Source organism: Zingiber officinale, chromosome 1B (genome assembly GCF_018446385.1).
Source record: "Zingiber officinale cultivar Zhangliang chromosome 1B, Zo_v1.1, whole genome shotgun sequence".
Lineage (NCBI taxonomy): Eukaryota > Viridiplantae > Streptophyta > Magnoliopsida > Zingiberales > Zingiberaceae > Zingiber > Zingiber officinale.
In genome coordinates, this window is record NC_055986.1 from 141031164 (window position 1) to 141048101 (window position 16938).

Here is a 16938-nt window from a genome sequence, read left to right on the forward strand (position 1 = left end):
GCGACTTGAGATAGCCGGAGTTTGCCGGGGGCTAATCCACCGACGGATCGAGATCGTCCATCTCAAGGACACGTCGTGGAGTAGGAGCCCTAATCTCCGAACTACATTAAACGAACGTGTTAGCGATTTGCATTTCCTTTCTTAGTTTTAGTCTTTAGCTTGTTTGTTGTTTGTATTTCCACTGCGGAAGCTAACAAGTGTAGGAAGCAAGGATTTGAGTGTGCCGTCTATCTAACCCCTCTTCAAGCCGGCCACCGATCCCCTTACAATTACTACTCACTCAAGACCCCAAAACACAGCATTGCAGTTACTTTTGACTCAGAAAGAGTTTGCATCACACGTGAATATCAAAATTCAGTATATATCTTTCGAATGGAAATTCATGAACTTCTATCCAAATTAAGCAACAAATAGTTTCCAACGCATAACCTCCTAATGAATCAAAAGACAAAATTTATTAACATGCTCATAAAGACCTTCGGACAATGTGTTATGCTTTCCATCTCATCTCCTCGGCTACTCTACCTACACGTCCCCACTCCCGTCCTTGGTGGCATCTTCCCCACCTGTATCATTTATATCATCAGTCCACAAACCCAACAAGCAAAAATCCATTAGTAGATACATGACATGAGTAGCAACGAGAACAAGGAAAACAAATTAAATAGGGAGCATGAACTTACTGAAATAGAAGAGAAAATCTTAAGCATTCATTTGGTAAGAATAAAGTTAGGGAACATCGTGCATGACTTACTTACACATAAAAGAATACTTAAGCATAGCTGAGCAATAACAAACATGTTGCAATGGTGGTGACCGTCCTGAGAGCACATTCATTAGTTCTATAAGCATGAACTTTTGGGAGGTATAGTCTAAGATTACTTATAATTATATAGCCAAAGCCTACATATAACACATCTTCATTTATGTTTGAAAGGGTTTTCCCCAAATCTTATCCCGGAGCACCCATCCCGTACTATCACCATACATACACATATTCAACCAAATAATCATATAAATAAACGTATCACATTCTTATCATACTTCATAATTAACTATGCATGATGTTTAGACAAATTTTCATAGAAAGAACTACCTAGAATATTAAGTAGTGCTTATACGTAACTTGAGGAAACAAGGGTATAACAATTACTTAAAACAACACGCAACTTCCAAATCTATTTAGAAGTAGAGAATAGGAATGAATATGATTGATAGAAGTATGTTGTTTGATTAGTACTAAGGAATCATTATTATTATTGCCATAAATGATATTTGATTTACTAATAAATGAATCAGTATAATGTATTTTCACATTTTATTTTTTATTATATCTCATTTTTAAAAATATAAAATAATTATATTTAAAATTACTCCCTCATATTATTTTTTTATTACATTATATATTTTTTAAAATATATATAAACTAATAATTATATTTAAAATATATAGTACTTAATCATGGTATAATTTATAAAATAAAGAAAATTTGACATTTTATTGAAACTGAACATATTTTTTTCAATCCGAATAATATTTTTTCCCCTTCCTTCCATTTACTCAGAACCTATTATCATATGTGAGGAATTGAATTTATGAGATCCACCATCAATCGCTCTAACTAAACGTCAACTTTCAATCCTTTTCCCCTTCCTCAAATCCTATTCCATCCAATCAAGCATCCCTAGAATCAAGCATCCCTAAAGTCAGATGGGATTGAGAAAATATAATAATCAAACTTCTCGTGCGGTCTAATAAACTACCGTTTTTTTTTCTTCGTAAGTAAATTTTGACAAGCTTCAAGATACATTATAATAGGGAAATTATTGCTCTCAAATAAATTTAAATTGATTTAATTATTATTATTTTTTGAAAAAGGAAAAATAGAGATAATTAGAAAATGTTCGCAAGCAAGTAAAGTGTGGTTTTAGATGGACGACGGAGTGTGAATGTTATGGTTGACGATTTTAAGAACTCAGGCATCTTGAGAACTGAGAAAACAATAGCGTTAAGTACACCTGCTCTGTTACCGAAAGAGATAGAGTGATTGGCGGAGGCGGGACCACGCAGATGCGCCGTAGCTCTGCCGTAAACTGCTGCTCCTTTCCCCTTCCTCCCCCGCTGTATTGCGCCGAGTCACGGGCCACTCCGCGAGCCTCCTCTTCCTTGCTTGATCTGTCGCTGTGACCGAGACTGAGACTGAGGCTGAGAGGAGAGGAGGGAAATCGGTGCGCCGGATACGATGGAGAGCTTCTTGAAGAGCAACTTCGAGGTGGAGAGCAAGCACCCCTCTGAGGAGGCGCAGCGGCGGTGGAGGAGGGCCGTCGGCTTGGTTGTCAAAAACCCCCGCCGCAGGTTCCGAATGATCCCCGATCTCGACAAGCGGTCCGAGGTCGAGGTAAAGAAGAAGAAGATCCAGGTTTGTGCATCATCCCATACCCTAGTAGATCGAAAGCATCATCATCGTTCCCATCTGATTGCTTTATTTCCTTACCGTTTTTCGGAATTTGTTTGTCATCGGGATTTTCGTTTTGTGGGTTTCTGTTGTTTCTTCATAAGAAATTTTCATCAAAAACTTTCTTTCTTTTCTTTTTCTTTTTTCTCGTTATGTTCGGCAAATCTGATCTTTGGTCAGTTTTTCTTTGAAAAATTTCAAAGCACAGTTAGGGTTCAACTTACTTTAAAAATAGAGCAACTTGGAATCACTGAGCTAGGAAATTTCTGCGAAGCTTCCTGTGTAACCCCAAAAGTCTAAAGCATAACTGGTCCTAGGACATGACTATTTTGTTATTCTTTTGTGCCCTCTACGCCTCCGGGTTATTTTTTGATGCCTGGGCAACTGATGGACAAGGACCGGGCTCATGAAAACTCTGCTGGATAGAATCATGACGTATTCCCGTACTGCACGGCTAAAGACCGTTCATATCAAATGTAGAGGTAAATGATGGAGAAAGCCAATTTTTTCTCGTCTTCTTAAAGTAGGCTCGATAGCTGCTTTGTTCCTTTTTTTAATATTGTGTATTAGGCGATATTGGAACACAGATTTGGGCTAACACTTACTTCTATTCAGACGAAAAGAAAATGAACAAAAAATAATAATTAGGTCCATTCACCAATCAGCTTTCTAGAACAAATTACTTTTGTCTAAACTTTTGAATTAAAAAATATTTTACACTTAACTGAATTGACATATATTCCTATTTTATTTATTTATTTATTTATTTTGAATTGATCGATTCCATCAATTTATAAAATGAGGGGCCCATTTATTTATTTTTTAAATAATTCAATTTTCTAAAATAAAATGAGGAAACTATTTAATTTTATGAGTGTTTAATTTTTCAAAGACAAAAAGGAAAAAGTATTTTCCAATATCAAAGGGCCTGTATGGGTAATTGCTGTCTAGGTTGGGTGGGTGAATCTTTCTTTTTACTACTAGTGGATTTGAAATTTGGATTGATTTTAGGAATAAAAGCTGTGATAGTTGAATCCCTTAAATAATTGGCTGAGAATTTTTAAACTAAACTGACTATCTTAGTTTTTTTTTGGGATGAAGATAAATTGTATTATAAATCATGGAAAGGTATACATGTTAGACGCCTAAAAAGAGGAAAACATGCTTTGATATCTTTCAAAATATCGTCTCTATGTTGGGGACATCACCCTCATAGAGACATCTATTCGGTGCTTGCCAAATTAAGTAAATTATACAAGACATGCATAAATACCGAGCTTTGTCAATGTGCAATGGCCTCAGAATCTTCGATGGAAAACCTTGAACATCCACTTGGACGTGCCTAAATCTTCGATGGAGATTTCACTGTGCAAAATGATTTACTTAATTTAAACAATTCCACTAAGTGTGATATTTTGAAAAGACTTTCATAAATCCTAAATAAATTATCTCAATAAAATATATAAAAAATATTTAATATTTAAAAAATATTAATTTTATTAATTGATATTCTGAAATTATTTTTACTGATTTAAATTTTATTTAAAAATTCTAAAAAAATTCTTATAAATCAAATTTATATTCTGATATTTTTTTAATTTTTTTTTTGCTGTTTTAATATTTTATTAATATTATGATATTTTTTTACTATTTTAAATATATATGATTTAAATAAATAAATAAATAAATTATTAATTTATATAATTATTATATATAAAATAATATTTTTGTATTAATTTATATAATTATGATTGTTTAATATGAGGTCTGGAAAACTATATAGTAGACCTAAGCAGAATATTATGAGAATCAATACTTACATCAAATTCATGCCACACCTTTTGGTATTATTAAGATAACATATTATGATATATCAATTTTAATTAGAGTCATTGATAGATCAATTTTCTTTTAAAAAAGTTATATTTAATTATTTTTTCTAATAATATTAAGTTATTCAATAATAGAGAATTGATATAAAATCAATATATAACTTATTTTTAAATTATACACAATAAACATATTTATCTAATAATTACTATATATAAATAAAAAAAATACCGACTCATTTGAATCTTCTTACATATTGACCTGTGCCCCTTGGTGCCGGTATGAATTTATGAGGCCGGAACACTTTAAATCTTCAAATACACAAGGTAGGAGAACCTGTATTCCAAGTTCTATATGGACGGTGAGGCATTCTGATAAGGAGCTTACGCTAATATACATATGCATGGATTTGTCATCGTATCTCACCTTGACTTCATGTAATTACACTCAGCGACATTCTAGGTTTTGTTATTTGGTTGTGCTATTGTTTCTGAGTGCTTTCATTTCTGTCCATTGTTCATTTGACTGTAAACAGACTCCTTTTGGTAACACAATGTCTTATGAGAGATATAACACGCTTGTGGTTTTTACACAGGAAAACATTCGGAAATTTCGGGTTGCCCTTTACGTGCAAAAGGCTGCTCTGCACTTTATTGATGGTTTGAACTTCAAGCACTGAAATTATAAGTAAACTCTTGTTCTGTTCGGTAAATCATTTTTTTTAATCTTTAAAATGCAGCTAGTGCAACTGCTGAGTATCCACTCACAGAAGAGGTTAGAAAAGCTGGTTACCTTATCAATCCTGATGAATTGGCAAACATTGCACGCACACATGATAACAAGAGATTGAAGAAGCATGGAGGAGTAAGTGGGATAGCAAGGAAAACTTCTACTTCACCGGATTATGGTGTCAAAACAAGCGACTTATCCATTAGACAGGAAATTTATGGAATTAATCAGTACGTTGAAAAGCCTCCTAGGAGTTTTTTAATGTTTGTGTGGGATGCTTTACATGATTTGACATTGCTCATCCTCATAATATGCGCTTTGATATCTATTGTTGTGGGTCTTGCTACTGAAGGATGGCCCAAGGGTATGTATGATGGGATGGGAATTGTTCTCAGCATTTTCTTGGTTGTCATAGTCACTTCCATCAGTGATTACAGGCAATCATTACAATTTAGAGACTTGGAGAAAGAAAAGAAGAAAATATTCATTCAAGTAACCAGAGATGGCTACAGACAGAAGGTTTCAATCTATGATTTAGTTGTTGGAGATATTGTTAATCTTTCTATTGGAGATATAGTTCCAGCTGATGGGCTGTTTATTTCTGGGTATGCTTTGTTGATAGATGAATCAAGCTTGTCCGGGGAAAGCCAACCAGTGCATATTTCTGATGAGAATCCCTTTCTTCTAGCAGGAACTAAAGTCCAAGATGGCTCTGCCATAATGCTTGTTACTTCTGTTGGAATGAAGACTGAATGGGGAAAATTAATGGAAACATTGAGTCAGGGTGGGGAAGATGAAACACCACTTCAGGTAAAGCTCAATGGTGTTGCAACAATAATTGGGAAGATTGGTTTAGCATTTGCAACGTCAACTTTCTTTATCCTGTTAGCAAGATTCATAGTTGAGAAGTTCTACAATGAAGGCTTCAAATGGTTGCCAAATGACGCTTTAACAATACTAAACTATTTTGCTATCTCTGTTACAATCATTGTCGTAGCTGTTCCTGAAGGGCTACCTCTGGCTGTGACTTTGAGCCTTGCCTTTGCAATGAAAAGACTAATGGAGGAGAAGGCACTTGTGCGGCATTTATCAGCATGTGAAACTATGGGATCTGCTAGTTGTATTTGCACCGATAAAACTGGTACACTAACCACTAACCACATGGTCGTTGACAAGATATGGATTTGTGAAATAGAAAAATCATTTAGGGGTTCTGAGACTGCTGTATCTTTGACGTCCATGATACCAGAAAGTGCCTTAGCAGTCCTTTTGCAATGTATATTTCTCAACACTGGTTCAGAAGTGGTTAGAGGGAAGGATGGTAAAAATACAATACTAGGGACCCCTACGGAAATTGCATTGTTAGAGTTTGGTTTGGAGTTAGAAGGACAAGTAGATTCACAATATCAGCACTGCAAAAAATTGAAAGTTGAACCTTTTAATTCAGTTAAAAAGAAAATGTCTGTCCTTGTTGAATTACCTGATGGAGGGACTCTCGCTTTCTGCAAAGGCGCATCTGAAATTATCCTACAAATGTGCGATCATGGAATTGACAGTGATGGAAAAATCATTCTTTTATCCAATAAGCAAAAGGAGGATGTTATGAAGGTGATTAATGAGTTTGCTTGTGAAGCGCTGAGAACTCTTTGCTTAGCCTACAAGGACTTAAATGGTGAAGACCAGAATATGGATGGAATTCCAGCTACTGGTTACACACTTATTTGTATTTTTGGCATCAAAGATCCAGTGCGGCCAGGAGTTAAGGAAGCTGTTCAGAGTTGTATAGCTGCTGGTATCAAAGTGCGGATGGTTACTGGTGACAACATAAGTACAGCTAAAGCCATAGCAAAAGAGTGTGGCATATTAACAGAGGAAGGTTTGGCTATAGAAGGGTCAGAAATTCGGAACAAGGACGCTGAAGAAATTAAAGATATAATACCAAAAATTGAGGTTTCTTTAAGTTGCTTTTTTGCAATGAGTAACAATTTCAGCAGCACTAATATGTTTGCTGTGAACATTTTCACACTGGGGTCACAAATAATCTTTTTTTTTTTCTAAAAAACAAGCAACCAGTTTAACTGAAAGATTTACAAGAAATTATATGTTGTAGATTTATATTTCCTAAGCTTTAACAACTAGTCTACTTCATAAATTATGTGCAGGTAATGGCCCGGTCTTTGCCTTTGGACAAACATACATTAGTAACAAACTTGAGGAAAATGTTTAATGAAGTTGTAGCAGTGACAGGCGATGGCACTAACGACGCTCCAGCTCTACATGAGGCTGATATTGGTCTTGCAATGGGCATTGCTGGTACAGAGGTAAACTTGTTTCAACCCTAATTACTTATGCTGGTTATGCATAGTAATGGTACTTCTTGAATTAATTTTAAATTGACTTCTTCTTTGGTTAACTCCTGAAGAGAAATTATTTGAAATGAAGGAACATAGCATTTTTATATTGGTTTGAGTAAGCATGTAAACTAAAAAAACCTGAAAAAAATAAAAGGAACTGAGATGTGAATACTAAGTAGAGATATGGAGATATGAATACAAATCAAGTTGGAGCCAGTGGCTATGCCTCATTGTGGTAGTTGGAGCTAAGCTTTGTTAGCTGGACCTATGAAGCCTTGTAAATGACTGTTCTTAACTACTTGTTAGAATCTTATATAGATGGCTATTCTAAAAATTCAGGGATCTTATCTCCAAGGGTAGCTGCCAGAGTAATACTCTTTTTTGGCATTCCCTCATTATTCAGAAATCAGACTTTGTTTATTATTAGGTTTTAACTTCTTGCCACAATTTAAGAGTAAATAATGGAACCTCACTTTATTTTCCTTTGTAACCCTTTGTTAAACGCCCCTTTATCTTCACAGACTTTGGAATCTTGTAGAATCAACTGTCTGAGGGAAGATCAAGGAAGAATTATTTGGAAGATCTGCTCAATTCAGTCTCTTTTGAAGATTGTCAAAATTTTAATTCAAACAATTGCTATGTCAAAGCTTTTTAATTGCTTCATTAGTGTTGGATCTTCATCATCTTCGATAGGTGTCTTAGTCTCATTTTTCTATCAGCGGAATATATCATATTTTGTAGGACATTGATCACCATCTATGCTCGTCATGAGGAGTGTTAGCTGGGGATACCTGCTGGCTGTGTCTCGTCAGGGCACAACACCCATGCCCAATTGGGTCATGTAATGGGTGGTACAACCCACTTGGCATTGCTAATAGTTAAATATGTGTTAGTTGTTGGAAATTTAATGTAAATGAGAAATTAAATCTTGATCGTTGGATCAAGATTGACAAATCTTGTTCATTCAACTTGAAAGGTTTAAGTGCCCTTTGGATGACTAAATCTCATTCATTGATTTCTAAAGGGTGGCATCTAATGAAGAGGTAGTGTGTCTCATAGGAAAGGATGTGATCTACATCATCCAATTCAAAATGAATGGATGAGATCTAATTGAACCAAGAGGTTCTTATACCCTTCATTTAATATAAATAAGGTCCCTCACATTCGCATTTCAATCACTCAATTCCTTCCAAACAAAGCAAGCATTGCATTCCATACTTGCATTGGAGAGTTCGAGAAGCTTCTTCGGTTCGGATGTCTTGCGATTTGCAGTGCTGGTATCGTAAGATAAAATCGTATCTTAGGAGATAATTGTCGTGTTCTGTGAGCACTGTGTACTGGGCAAATTCGTCTTAAAGAGATAAAGTCTAACTCTAGGCTCGACTTCGCCAAAATGGTGGTATATCGTCATTCTGTCCGTGCTCAGATTGCACCACTGCAAGATCCCAACAATTTTAAGACGAATTTTTCAGTGCAATCTTAATAGATTCATCATCGACGACTCTTGTTCCACCGACACATGACGAGAAGCTAGAGAAGTTTACAGGTACGGATTTCAAGAGGTGGCAGCAAAAGATGTTGTTTTACCTAACCACGTTAAACCTTGCGAGGTTCTTATGTGAAGATGCCCCTCTATATCTCAAGACGAGGCTAATAAAGGAAAGAGGGCGACATATGATGCCTAGGGATATAGTGACTTCTTATGTCAAAACTATATCCTCAATGGCTTGGATAACACGTTATACAACGTGTTTATTCCAATGACAACTGCAAAGGAATTATGGGAATCTCTCAAAAGGAAGTACAAACAGAAGATGCCGGATTGAAAAAATTCATCGTCGGCAAATTCTTAAACTTCAAGATGATTGATTCCAAAACTGTGACAACTCGTCTAAGAGTTGCAGTTGAACCTACATAATTTGCATGTCGAGGGCATGACAATGAATGAGTCCTTTCAAGTTGTCACGATAATCGAGAAACTTCCACCTTCGTGGAGGGAATTCAAAAATTATCTAAAGCACAAACGAAAGGAGATGGGACTTGAGAATCTGATTATAAGACTGTGGATTAAAGAAGACAATCGCAAACAATCAGAATAATAAAAATGCCTATATTTGCAAAGACAAATCTGTCGAAACCAAACACTGGCAGGAAAAGAAAGTATCCTGGTAAAGGACAGAGCCAAGAGAGGGCCAAGAAGTTCCAAGGAACATGCCACAACTGTGGCAAACCGAATCACAAGGCTAAAGATTGCCGACGTCCAAAGAAAGTCACTCAAGTGTGTGGGTGCAGTCGACCTAGGTTTGATCATGTACGATCATGATTTCGATGTGTGTGTTAAAGAGTTTAAGTTAGGTTTCATGTATGTTTGATATGTATGTTTGAGTCATGCAAGACTTGGTGAAACACACATAAGGAGCTTGGTGTGGCCAAGCTTAGAAAAACTCATCCTATGGCTCAGGTCCTTGAGATCAGTGAAGGATGGTGCATCCGAGGGACCGTTGGACGAGGAGCAACGGAGTGAAGCCGAGGGAAGCGAACTTCAAGGCAACGTAAAGGATACATGGAGAGGAGCCGCGAGCTTGAGTGCATCTGAGGGGCGAAGGTCGAGGAAGATGGCTTCAAGGGTGACTCCGGAGAGGATGAGTGTGAGCGTGTAATCGGGACCGGTCGATTGATGGAAGTTGCAGTCGAACAGAGGCGTTATGTTCGCTCAGCTAGCAGCGATTAGTCGACTGGTAAGTGGTTGTTAGTGACCATTGGCAGAATCTCGGATTCTGCAGAGTAGCCGTTGGCTACATCCGATGGTAGCATCAGTCGACTGATGGTTTTGTCAGTCGGCTGGTGTGCAGGAAATGAGTTGATTAGTGATCAACTCTTTCCACTCTATTTGTAGGGAGCTTGGGGCATTGAAGGAGATTACTGATCTTGTTGATATACTCCTAGTCTTTGCCTCCAAGCTTCTAAAGTCTACACTCTTCTTCGTACATCTAATTCCCAATCTTGTAAAGAAGAAGAGTTTCTTTGTTGGAGGTTTTGCTTTATCGAGAAGGAGCTCATTTAACCAAAGATTGTCGAGGACTAATCCATCGAAGGATTGAGGGTTTGCCCACCTCAAGAACAAGTCGTGGGGTAGGAGTAAGCAATCTCCGAACCATGTAAAAGGAAACGTGTTAGCGTTTGTCTTCTTATTGCTTTCAATATATTTGTATTTCCACTTGCACAACTAACAACTTGTAGAGAAGCAAACGATTTGAGGGTGACCAAGCTATTCAACCCTCCTTCTAGCCGGTCACCGATCTTCAACAAAGTGCACATGACTGAAGATAAGTTAGTGTCAATAGATATGTTAGAATTAGACCTGACTGCCATTGTATTTGAAGCCAATTTAGTGGGCAATCTAAGGCAGTGGTGGGTCGATAATGGTGCCACACGACACATTTGCTCTGACAAAGCCCAATTTTCAACTTATACCCCTATTAATGGGAGAAAACTAATTATGCGCAATTCTGCAACTTCCAACATTGTTGGTCTTGGCAAGGTGGTACTAAATATGACATCAGGTAAAGAAGTGACACTAATTGATATGTTTTATGTTCCCGACATTCAGAAGAATTTAGTGTCAGGGTCGGCTCTTGTCAAAGTTGGATTCAGGCTAGTATTTGAGTTAAATAAATATGTATTGACAAAAAATGGTCAATTCATAGGCAAAGGATTCATGGTGAACAGTTTATTTAAAATGAATGTAATAATTGTACACCGTGAATTCAATGGCAATAAAATTATAAATTCTGCTTATTTGGTTGAGTGTTCCAATTTATGACATGTTAGACTTGGACATGTAAATTATAACACTTTGCGACGGTTTATGAATTTAAATTTATTGCCAACATTTAATGTTGATCCAACACATAAATGTGAATTATGTGTTAAAGCTAAAATGACAAAGTTGTCTTTCCATTCAGTGGAAAGAAGCACGACCCCTCTAGAATTAATTCACATATGTGACTTAAAATTTGTGCAAACTAGAGGAGACAAAAAGTACTTTGTTATTTTCATTGATGATTGCACTAGATACTGTATCTCTTGAAAGGCAAGGATGAAGCCTTAGAAGCATTCAAAAATTATAAGAATGAAGGTGCGAATCAAATTGGTCAACGAATTAAAAGAATTTAAAGTGATTGAGGAGGAGAATATGATGATCCATTTGATAAATTTTGTACAGAATTTAGCATTATTCATCAAACGACAGCTCCTTACTCTCCTCAATCAAATAGAATTGCCAAGCATAAGAACCGAATTCTTAAAGAAATGATGAATGCTATGTTGATAAGTTCGGGCTTACCCCATAATTTGTGAGGGAAAGCTATTTTATCGGCAAACTATATTCTCAATAAAATCTCTCACAAAAGGAAAGATAAAATTCTTTATGAGTTATGAAAGGGTCATAAGCCTTCTTATAAATATCTGAAAGTGTGAGGGTATTTGGCTAAGGTAGAAGTGCATAAGCCAAAGCAAACCAAAATAAGACCAAAGACAATTGATTACATTTTTATTGAATATGCCAATAATAGTAGTGCATATCGAATTTTGGTGCACAAATCAACCGTCCTTGATGTACTTGGAACAACAATTAAATCCAAGAATGTTGTATTTTTTGAAGATATTTTTCCTTGCAAAGATAGTAAAGAGGAAAGTTCAAATAAAAGAACTTCTGAAACTGCGAGTAATCTTAGAAATAATGAAGAACTAAGACGCAGCAAGAGGGCCAGAATAGTAACTTCACTTGGTCCTGATTTCATGACTTATATGTTGGAAAATGAACCAAGGACAATCAGCGAAGTCTTATCAAGTCCTGAGGCTCCCTTTTGGAAAGAAGCTATGAAAAGTGAAATAAATTCCATCATGTAAAACCATACTTGGGAATTGGTGGATATTCCACCTGGAATCAAGCCTTTAGGATGTAAATGGATCCTAAAGAAAAAATATAGGGCTGATGGAACTATTGAAAAATACAAGGCAAGACTAGTGGCAAAGGGATTCAAACAAAAGGAAGGCCTTGACTTCTTTGATACATATTCACCAGTAACAAGGATCACATCCATTTAAGTACTCATTGTTATTGCTGCAATACATAACCTTGAGATACATCAAATGGATGTGATAACAGTCTTTCTAAATAGTGAATTAAAAGAAAAAATATATATAGAGCAACCTGAAGAGTTTGTGTCTCCAAGGTAAGAAAATAAGATGTGTAGACTCGTGAAGTCACTAAACAGTGGCATGAGAAATTTGACAAAACTATGCTGTCAAATGGATTTAAAATAAACGAGTGCGATAAATGCATATATATCTGTCAAATGGAAAAACCAGTGCCTACTGTGATGATATATTGCAAGGGCACAAAATAGCTTATATAACGGTAAGTCATGACATATTTGACGATGACACAATACCATTAGGCAGTTGATCTCTAATGGAGTTATATCTGTCGATTATATCAAATCAAAAGATAATTTGGCGGATCCATTTACACAAGGGTTGAATAGAGATCAAATATACTGCACATCAAGAGGAATGCGATTAAAAATCTATAAACAAGAACATTTATAGTGGTAACCCAACCTTGTTGATTGGAAATCCCAAGATCTTAGTTCAATGGGACAATGAAATTATGAAAGTTCGCGTGAACACTTAGACTAGTTCCCCTCTCATTCCTAGGATGAAAAAGTGCTACCTACGATATGTAGTGAGGTTAAGTTATAAACTTTTAATAACTCCTATACTTGAAAAAGTAGAGTATAGTGGGATATTATTTTTAGGAGGCCACCTATATAAGTATGAAGACGGATTATTTCAATGAAATACTTATGAATCCAAGATGTTGTTCATGGCTAAAATGGACAAAATAGTGAGAACTATAAAGAAGTGAGAGAAGTTATTGTGTAGGTACCATTTCTTGGTTTACACGAACGACTGAGTAGTTAAGACATCATGTTTACTAAGCAGCCTAGTAAATTTGATAGTACTCTACTATCGAAGGTTCAAAGCCATAAGTTACCTCTCCTGATGTAATAATTTTTCGATGGAACCCTCCTTAGGTGATAACATGCATGCATTAATTTTCATTTATGTGGGGGATTGTTGGAAATTTAATGTAAATGAGAAATTAAATCTTGATCGTTGGATCAAGATTCACAAATCTTGTTCATTTAACTTGAAAGGTTTAAGTGCCCTTTTGGATGGTTAAATCTTATTCATTGATTTCTAAAGAGTGCATCTAATGAAGAGGTAGTATGTCTCTTAGGAAAGGATGCGATCTATATCATCCAATTCAAAATGGATGGATGAGATCTAATTAAACCAAGAGGTTCTTATACCCTTCGTTTAGTCTCACATACTCATTTCAATCGCTCAATTTCTTCCAAGCAAAGCAAGCATTGAATTTCATACTTACATTGGAGAGTTCGAGAAACTTCTTTGGTTCGGAGGTCTTGCGATTTGCAGTGCTGTTATCGCAAGATAAAGTCGTTGTATCTTGGGGGACGATTGTCGTGTTCCGTGAGCACCGTGTGTGGGGCAAATTCGTCTTAAAGAGATAGAGTCTAACTCTAGCCTTGACTTCGTCAAAACGATGGTATATTGTCATTCTGCCCGCGCTCAGATTGCGCCACTGCATGATCCGAACAATAGTATGAGTAGATGTGAGTCATGTGACATGAAGTATTACCAAGTTCTATGATAGAATTTGGATGTAAATTCTTGTTTGAATAAATTCATCTATCCTTCTTAGTTCAATCAAACCCAAAGGAATTTGTTTTGGATGCTCTTCTTTCTACTTCTATTTTGGACTTGGAAGTTACCTCAATTCCGTTCAAAATCTCCATGAATATAGAAGTTTATTTTCACACGCTCTTAGTATTCTGCTCTATAAGCTGATAAATATGTTGTCAAGTGAAATAGTTATGGCCGGTAACTTAACTCTGCTCGTATCATAACCAGAAAGATCCATGGTTGTAAAAGCATCAAGTTGACGTACCTTTTCTGTAAATTGACAATACATTACTAAACCTTCACTGCTTTTACTCTACTTCGATGCATACTTCTTTATCTGTGAAAACCATGTTATAAAATAGATACTCCCAAGCTTTCTGTTTTTGATTATTGTTTGTCGTTATGTGTATGTCCTTATTTATCAGTTTACATAATATAATCTGCAGGTAGCCAAGGAGAGTGCTGATATAATCATTTTGGATGACAACTTTACGTCCATAATTAATGTAGCCAAATGGGGTCGTGCAGTTTACATCAATATCCAAAAGTTTGTACAGTTCCAACTGACAGTTAACATTGTCGCTCTGATGGTCAATTTCTTTTCTGCAATCATGACAGGTACTCATATTTTAAATAATAATGATGTTTTAAGAAGGTCAAGATGTTTTGCTCAACATTTAGATCAACCAACATTGAACTCTCAGGGAATGCTCCACTCACTGCTGTTCAGTTGCTTTGGGTCAACATGATCATGGACACATTAGGTGCCCTAGCATTAGCAACAGAACCCCCAAATAACAATATGTTGGAAAGGCCACCTGTTGGGCGGAATGAAAGCTTCATTACGCCAGTCATGTGGAGAAATATAATTGGGCAGAGTATGTATCAACTGATTATACTTGGTCTCCTGATGTTTGATGGCAAAAAGCTTCTAAAAATTGATGGACCGGACTCTGACATTGTTCTCAATACTTTTATATTCAACACTTTTGTATTTTGCCAGGTAAAATTTCTATTTGATTTTCATTATTTTATTTGTGACCCAATTCGATCAGTGCCCACCTCTATCAACACAAATTGTGATTATTCTAAATGAGAACATATTGCTTTGTGACTGTTAACACTTAACAAATTTCTACTCACCTTGGTTTACTGCTCAGGTATTTAACGAGATAAACAGCCGCGAAATGGAGAAGATAAATGTGCTACGTGGCATATTCAGCAACTGGATCTTCTTGACTATTGTGGCATCCACCGTCATATTCCAAGTAATTATAGTTGAATTTCTAGGGACTTATGCAAGAACAGTGCCATTAAGTCGGCAACTTTGGTTGTTCAGTCTTGTGATTGGTTCCATCAGCATGATAGTTGCAATAATCTTGAAGTGCATCCCAGTTGAATCAAGCAAGAACAGCGTTGATCAACGAAATGGTTATCAGGCCCTCCCTAATGGTCCAGAAGCCGTATAAACAGAAAAGCATAATGACACTTAGATATGTTTAACCTTACTAGGGGAATGATACACGATTTTGTTATACTTGTTTGCAGCTTATCGGAGCAGAACCCTAGTTGCCCAGTGGACTCCTGTTTCAGGACTACTTCAGCAGGAGTTTTTATTGTCGCAAGAAAATCAATGCTTTTGGATATGCACTACTTACAGCTGACATGGAGTTTTGACTCTTGATTGTGATTAACTACTTGATTGGAGGGACTATTGCATTTTTCTTTCAGTTTTTTTCCCTCCAAAAATATGTTTCATTGGCTGACAAAGATAGAACTTGCTGATAAATTTAATGGTTTCTTGATCCGTAATTTGGGTTCCTTTACCACGAACTTATATGCTAAGAACTAGAATGTTTTCCCAATTTGTAGTAAGTGGACAATTCGTTGATTTGACTGAAATAGAATCTTCATGATTGCAACTCTCAGAGCCAAGAGAAATCTATGCTGGAACCGAGATGAAAACTTATGAGTTGAGTTTAAATTTAAAAGTGATTGTATTCTTTAATACTTGATATGGTTCCAATTAATGTTGGAGATTTCACGAAAATATTTCCCTGAAACATTTGAGTTTTTTCCCCAATAAAGGAGATTTACAACAATTTGATTCGTCATTTTTTAGGTATCTTATCCTATAAAAGGTTGTTTTTATAATTCGAATTTGTAATGATAAAATTACACGGTAACAATTTTATTGTTTGTGCTACAGCTTGTCTTCAACTCCAACAAAACCATATATTTCAAAAAATTGCAGTCAGTTTAATTTGTTTCACGTATAAAAACAAAAGTCTTAATCAATAAGCAATTCCCTCTAACGAGAATTGGCAAAGACCAAAAACAAGTCACGTGTCCAAATCAACACATGAGAGTAACAAGAATACAAAACTGATCGTGAAACATCTCCTTATACCACTGCTCTGCGCACAGAATACAAAAAGGTTTCTCAATCCAAGAATCTTGCAAGTTAGTTCGGCTATCAATTGCTTTTATCCCGAACTTGTCAGCACTGAAGATCCTGTACTCTCCTTTGTCCCGGGCCTTAAAGCCTCAGCATGCTTAATGGTTCTATCAACAGGATCAAACATTTGATTCGATCGCTAGAAGACAAGGATTCGAAAGACAACAAGATAGAATGATCCTCTACGAGCCATCGAATAAACCTCGATGTTCGCTTACTGATGCCTCACAGGTTAAATCTGCGTTTGTTTTTTGTTTTTAAAAAAAGAAGAAAAATGGTTTCGGTCCAATCCGAAATAAATCAGATTCGAAGTAAATTATGTTGATTTCCCCCCAATT

The 16938-nt window shown here is 36.1% G+C and overlaps 1 protein-coding gene across 1 annotated transcript; it reads left to right on the forward strand.

Annotated features, from left to right (window-relative positions):
• The first annotated feature begins 1919 nt into the window (after positions 1–1919).
• Positions 1920–15954, forward strand: LOC121982463 (probable calcium-transporting ATPase 9, plasma membrane-type). Its single transcript, XM_042535543.1, has 7 exons — positions 1920–2419; positions 4881–4944; positions 5025–6964; positions 7177–7335; positions 14589–14760; positions 14847–15145; positions 15303–15954. Exons 1-7 carry the CDS (start codon positions 2243–2245, stop codon positions 15609–15611), a joined length of 3120 nt encoding a protein of 1039 aa, XP_042391477.1. The 5' UTR covers positions 1920–2242; the 3' UTR covers positions 15612–15954.
• The last annotated feature ends 984 nt before the right edge of the window (positions 15955–16938 follow it).

What these genes read in the sequence shown, in the direction of transcription:
- LOC121982463 (XM_042535543.1), top strand. Translation starts at nt 2,243, where the DNA reads ATGGAGAGCTTCTTGAAGAGCAACTTCGAGGTGGAGAGCAAGCACCCC. An exon ending in TGCTCTGCACTTTATTGATG is followed by an intron (nt 4,945 to 5,024) that starts GTTTGAACTTCA and finishes TTTAAAATGCAG; the next exon opens with CTAGTGCAACTGCTGAGTAT. An exon ending in ATATAATACCAAAAATTGAG is followed by an intron (nt 6,965 to 7,176) that starts GTTTCTTTAAGT and finishes AATTATGTGCAG; the next exon opens with GTAATGGCCCGGTCTTTGCC.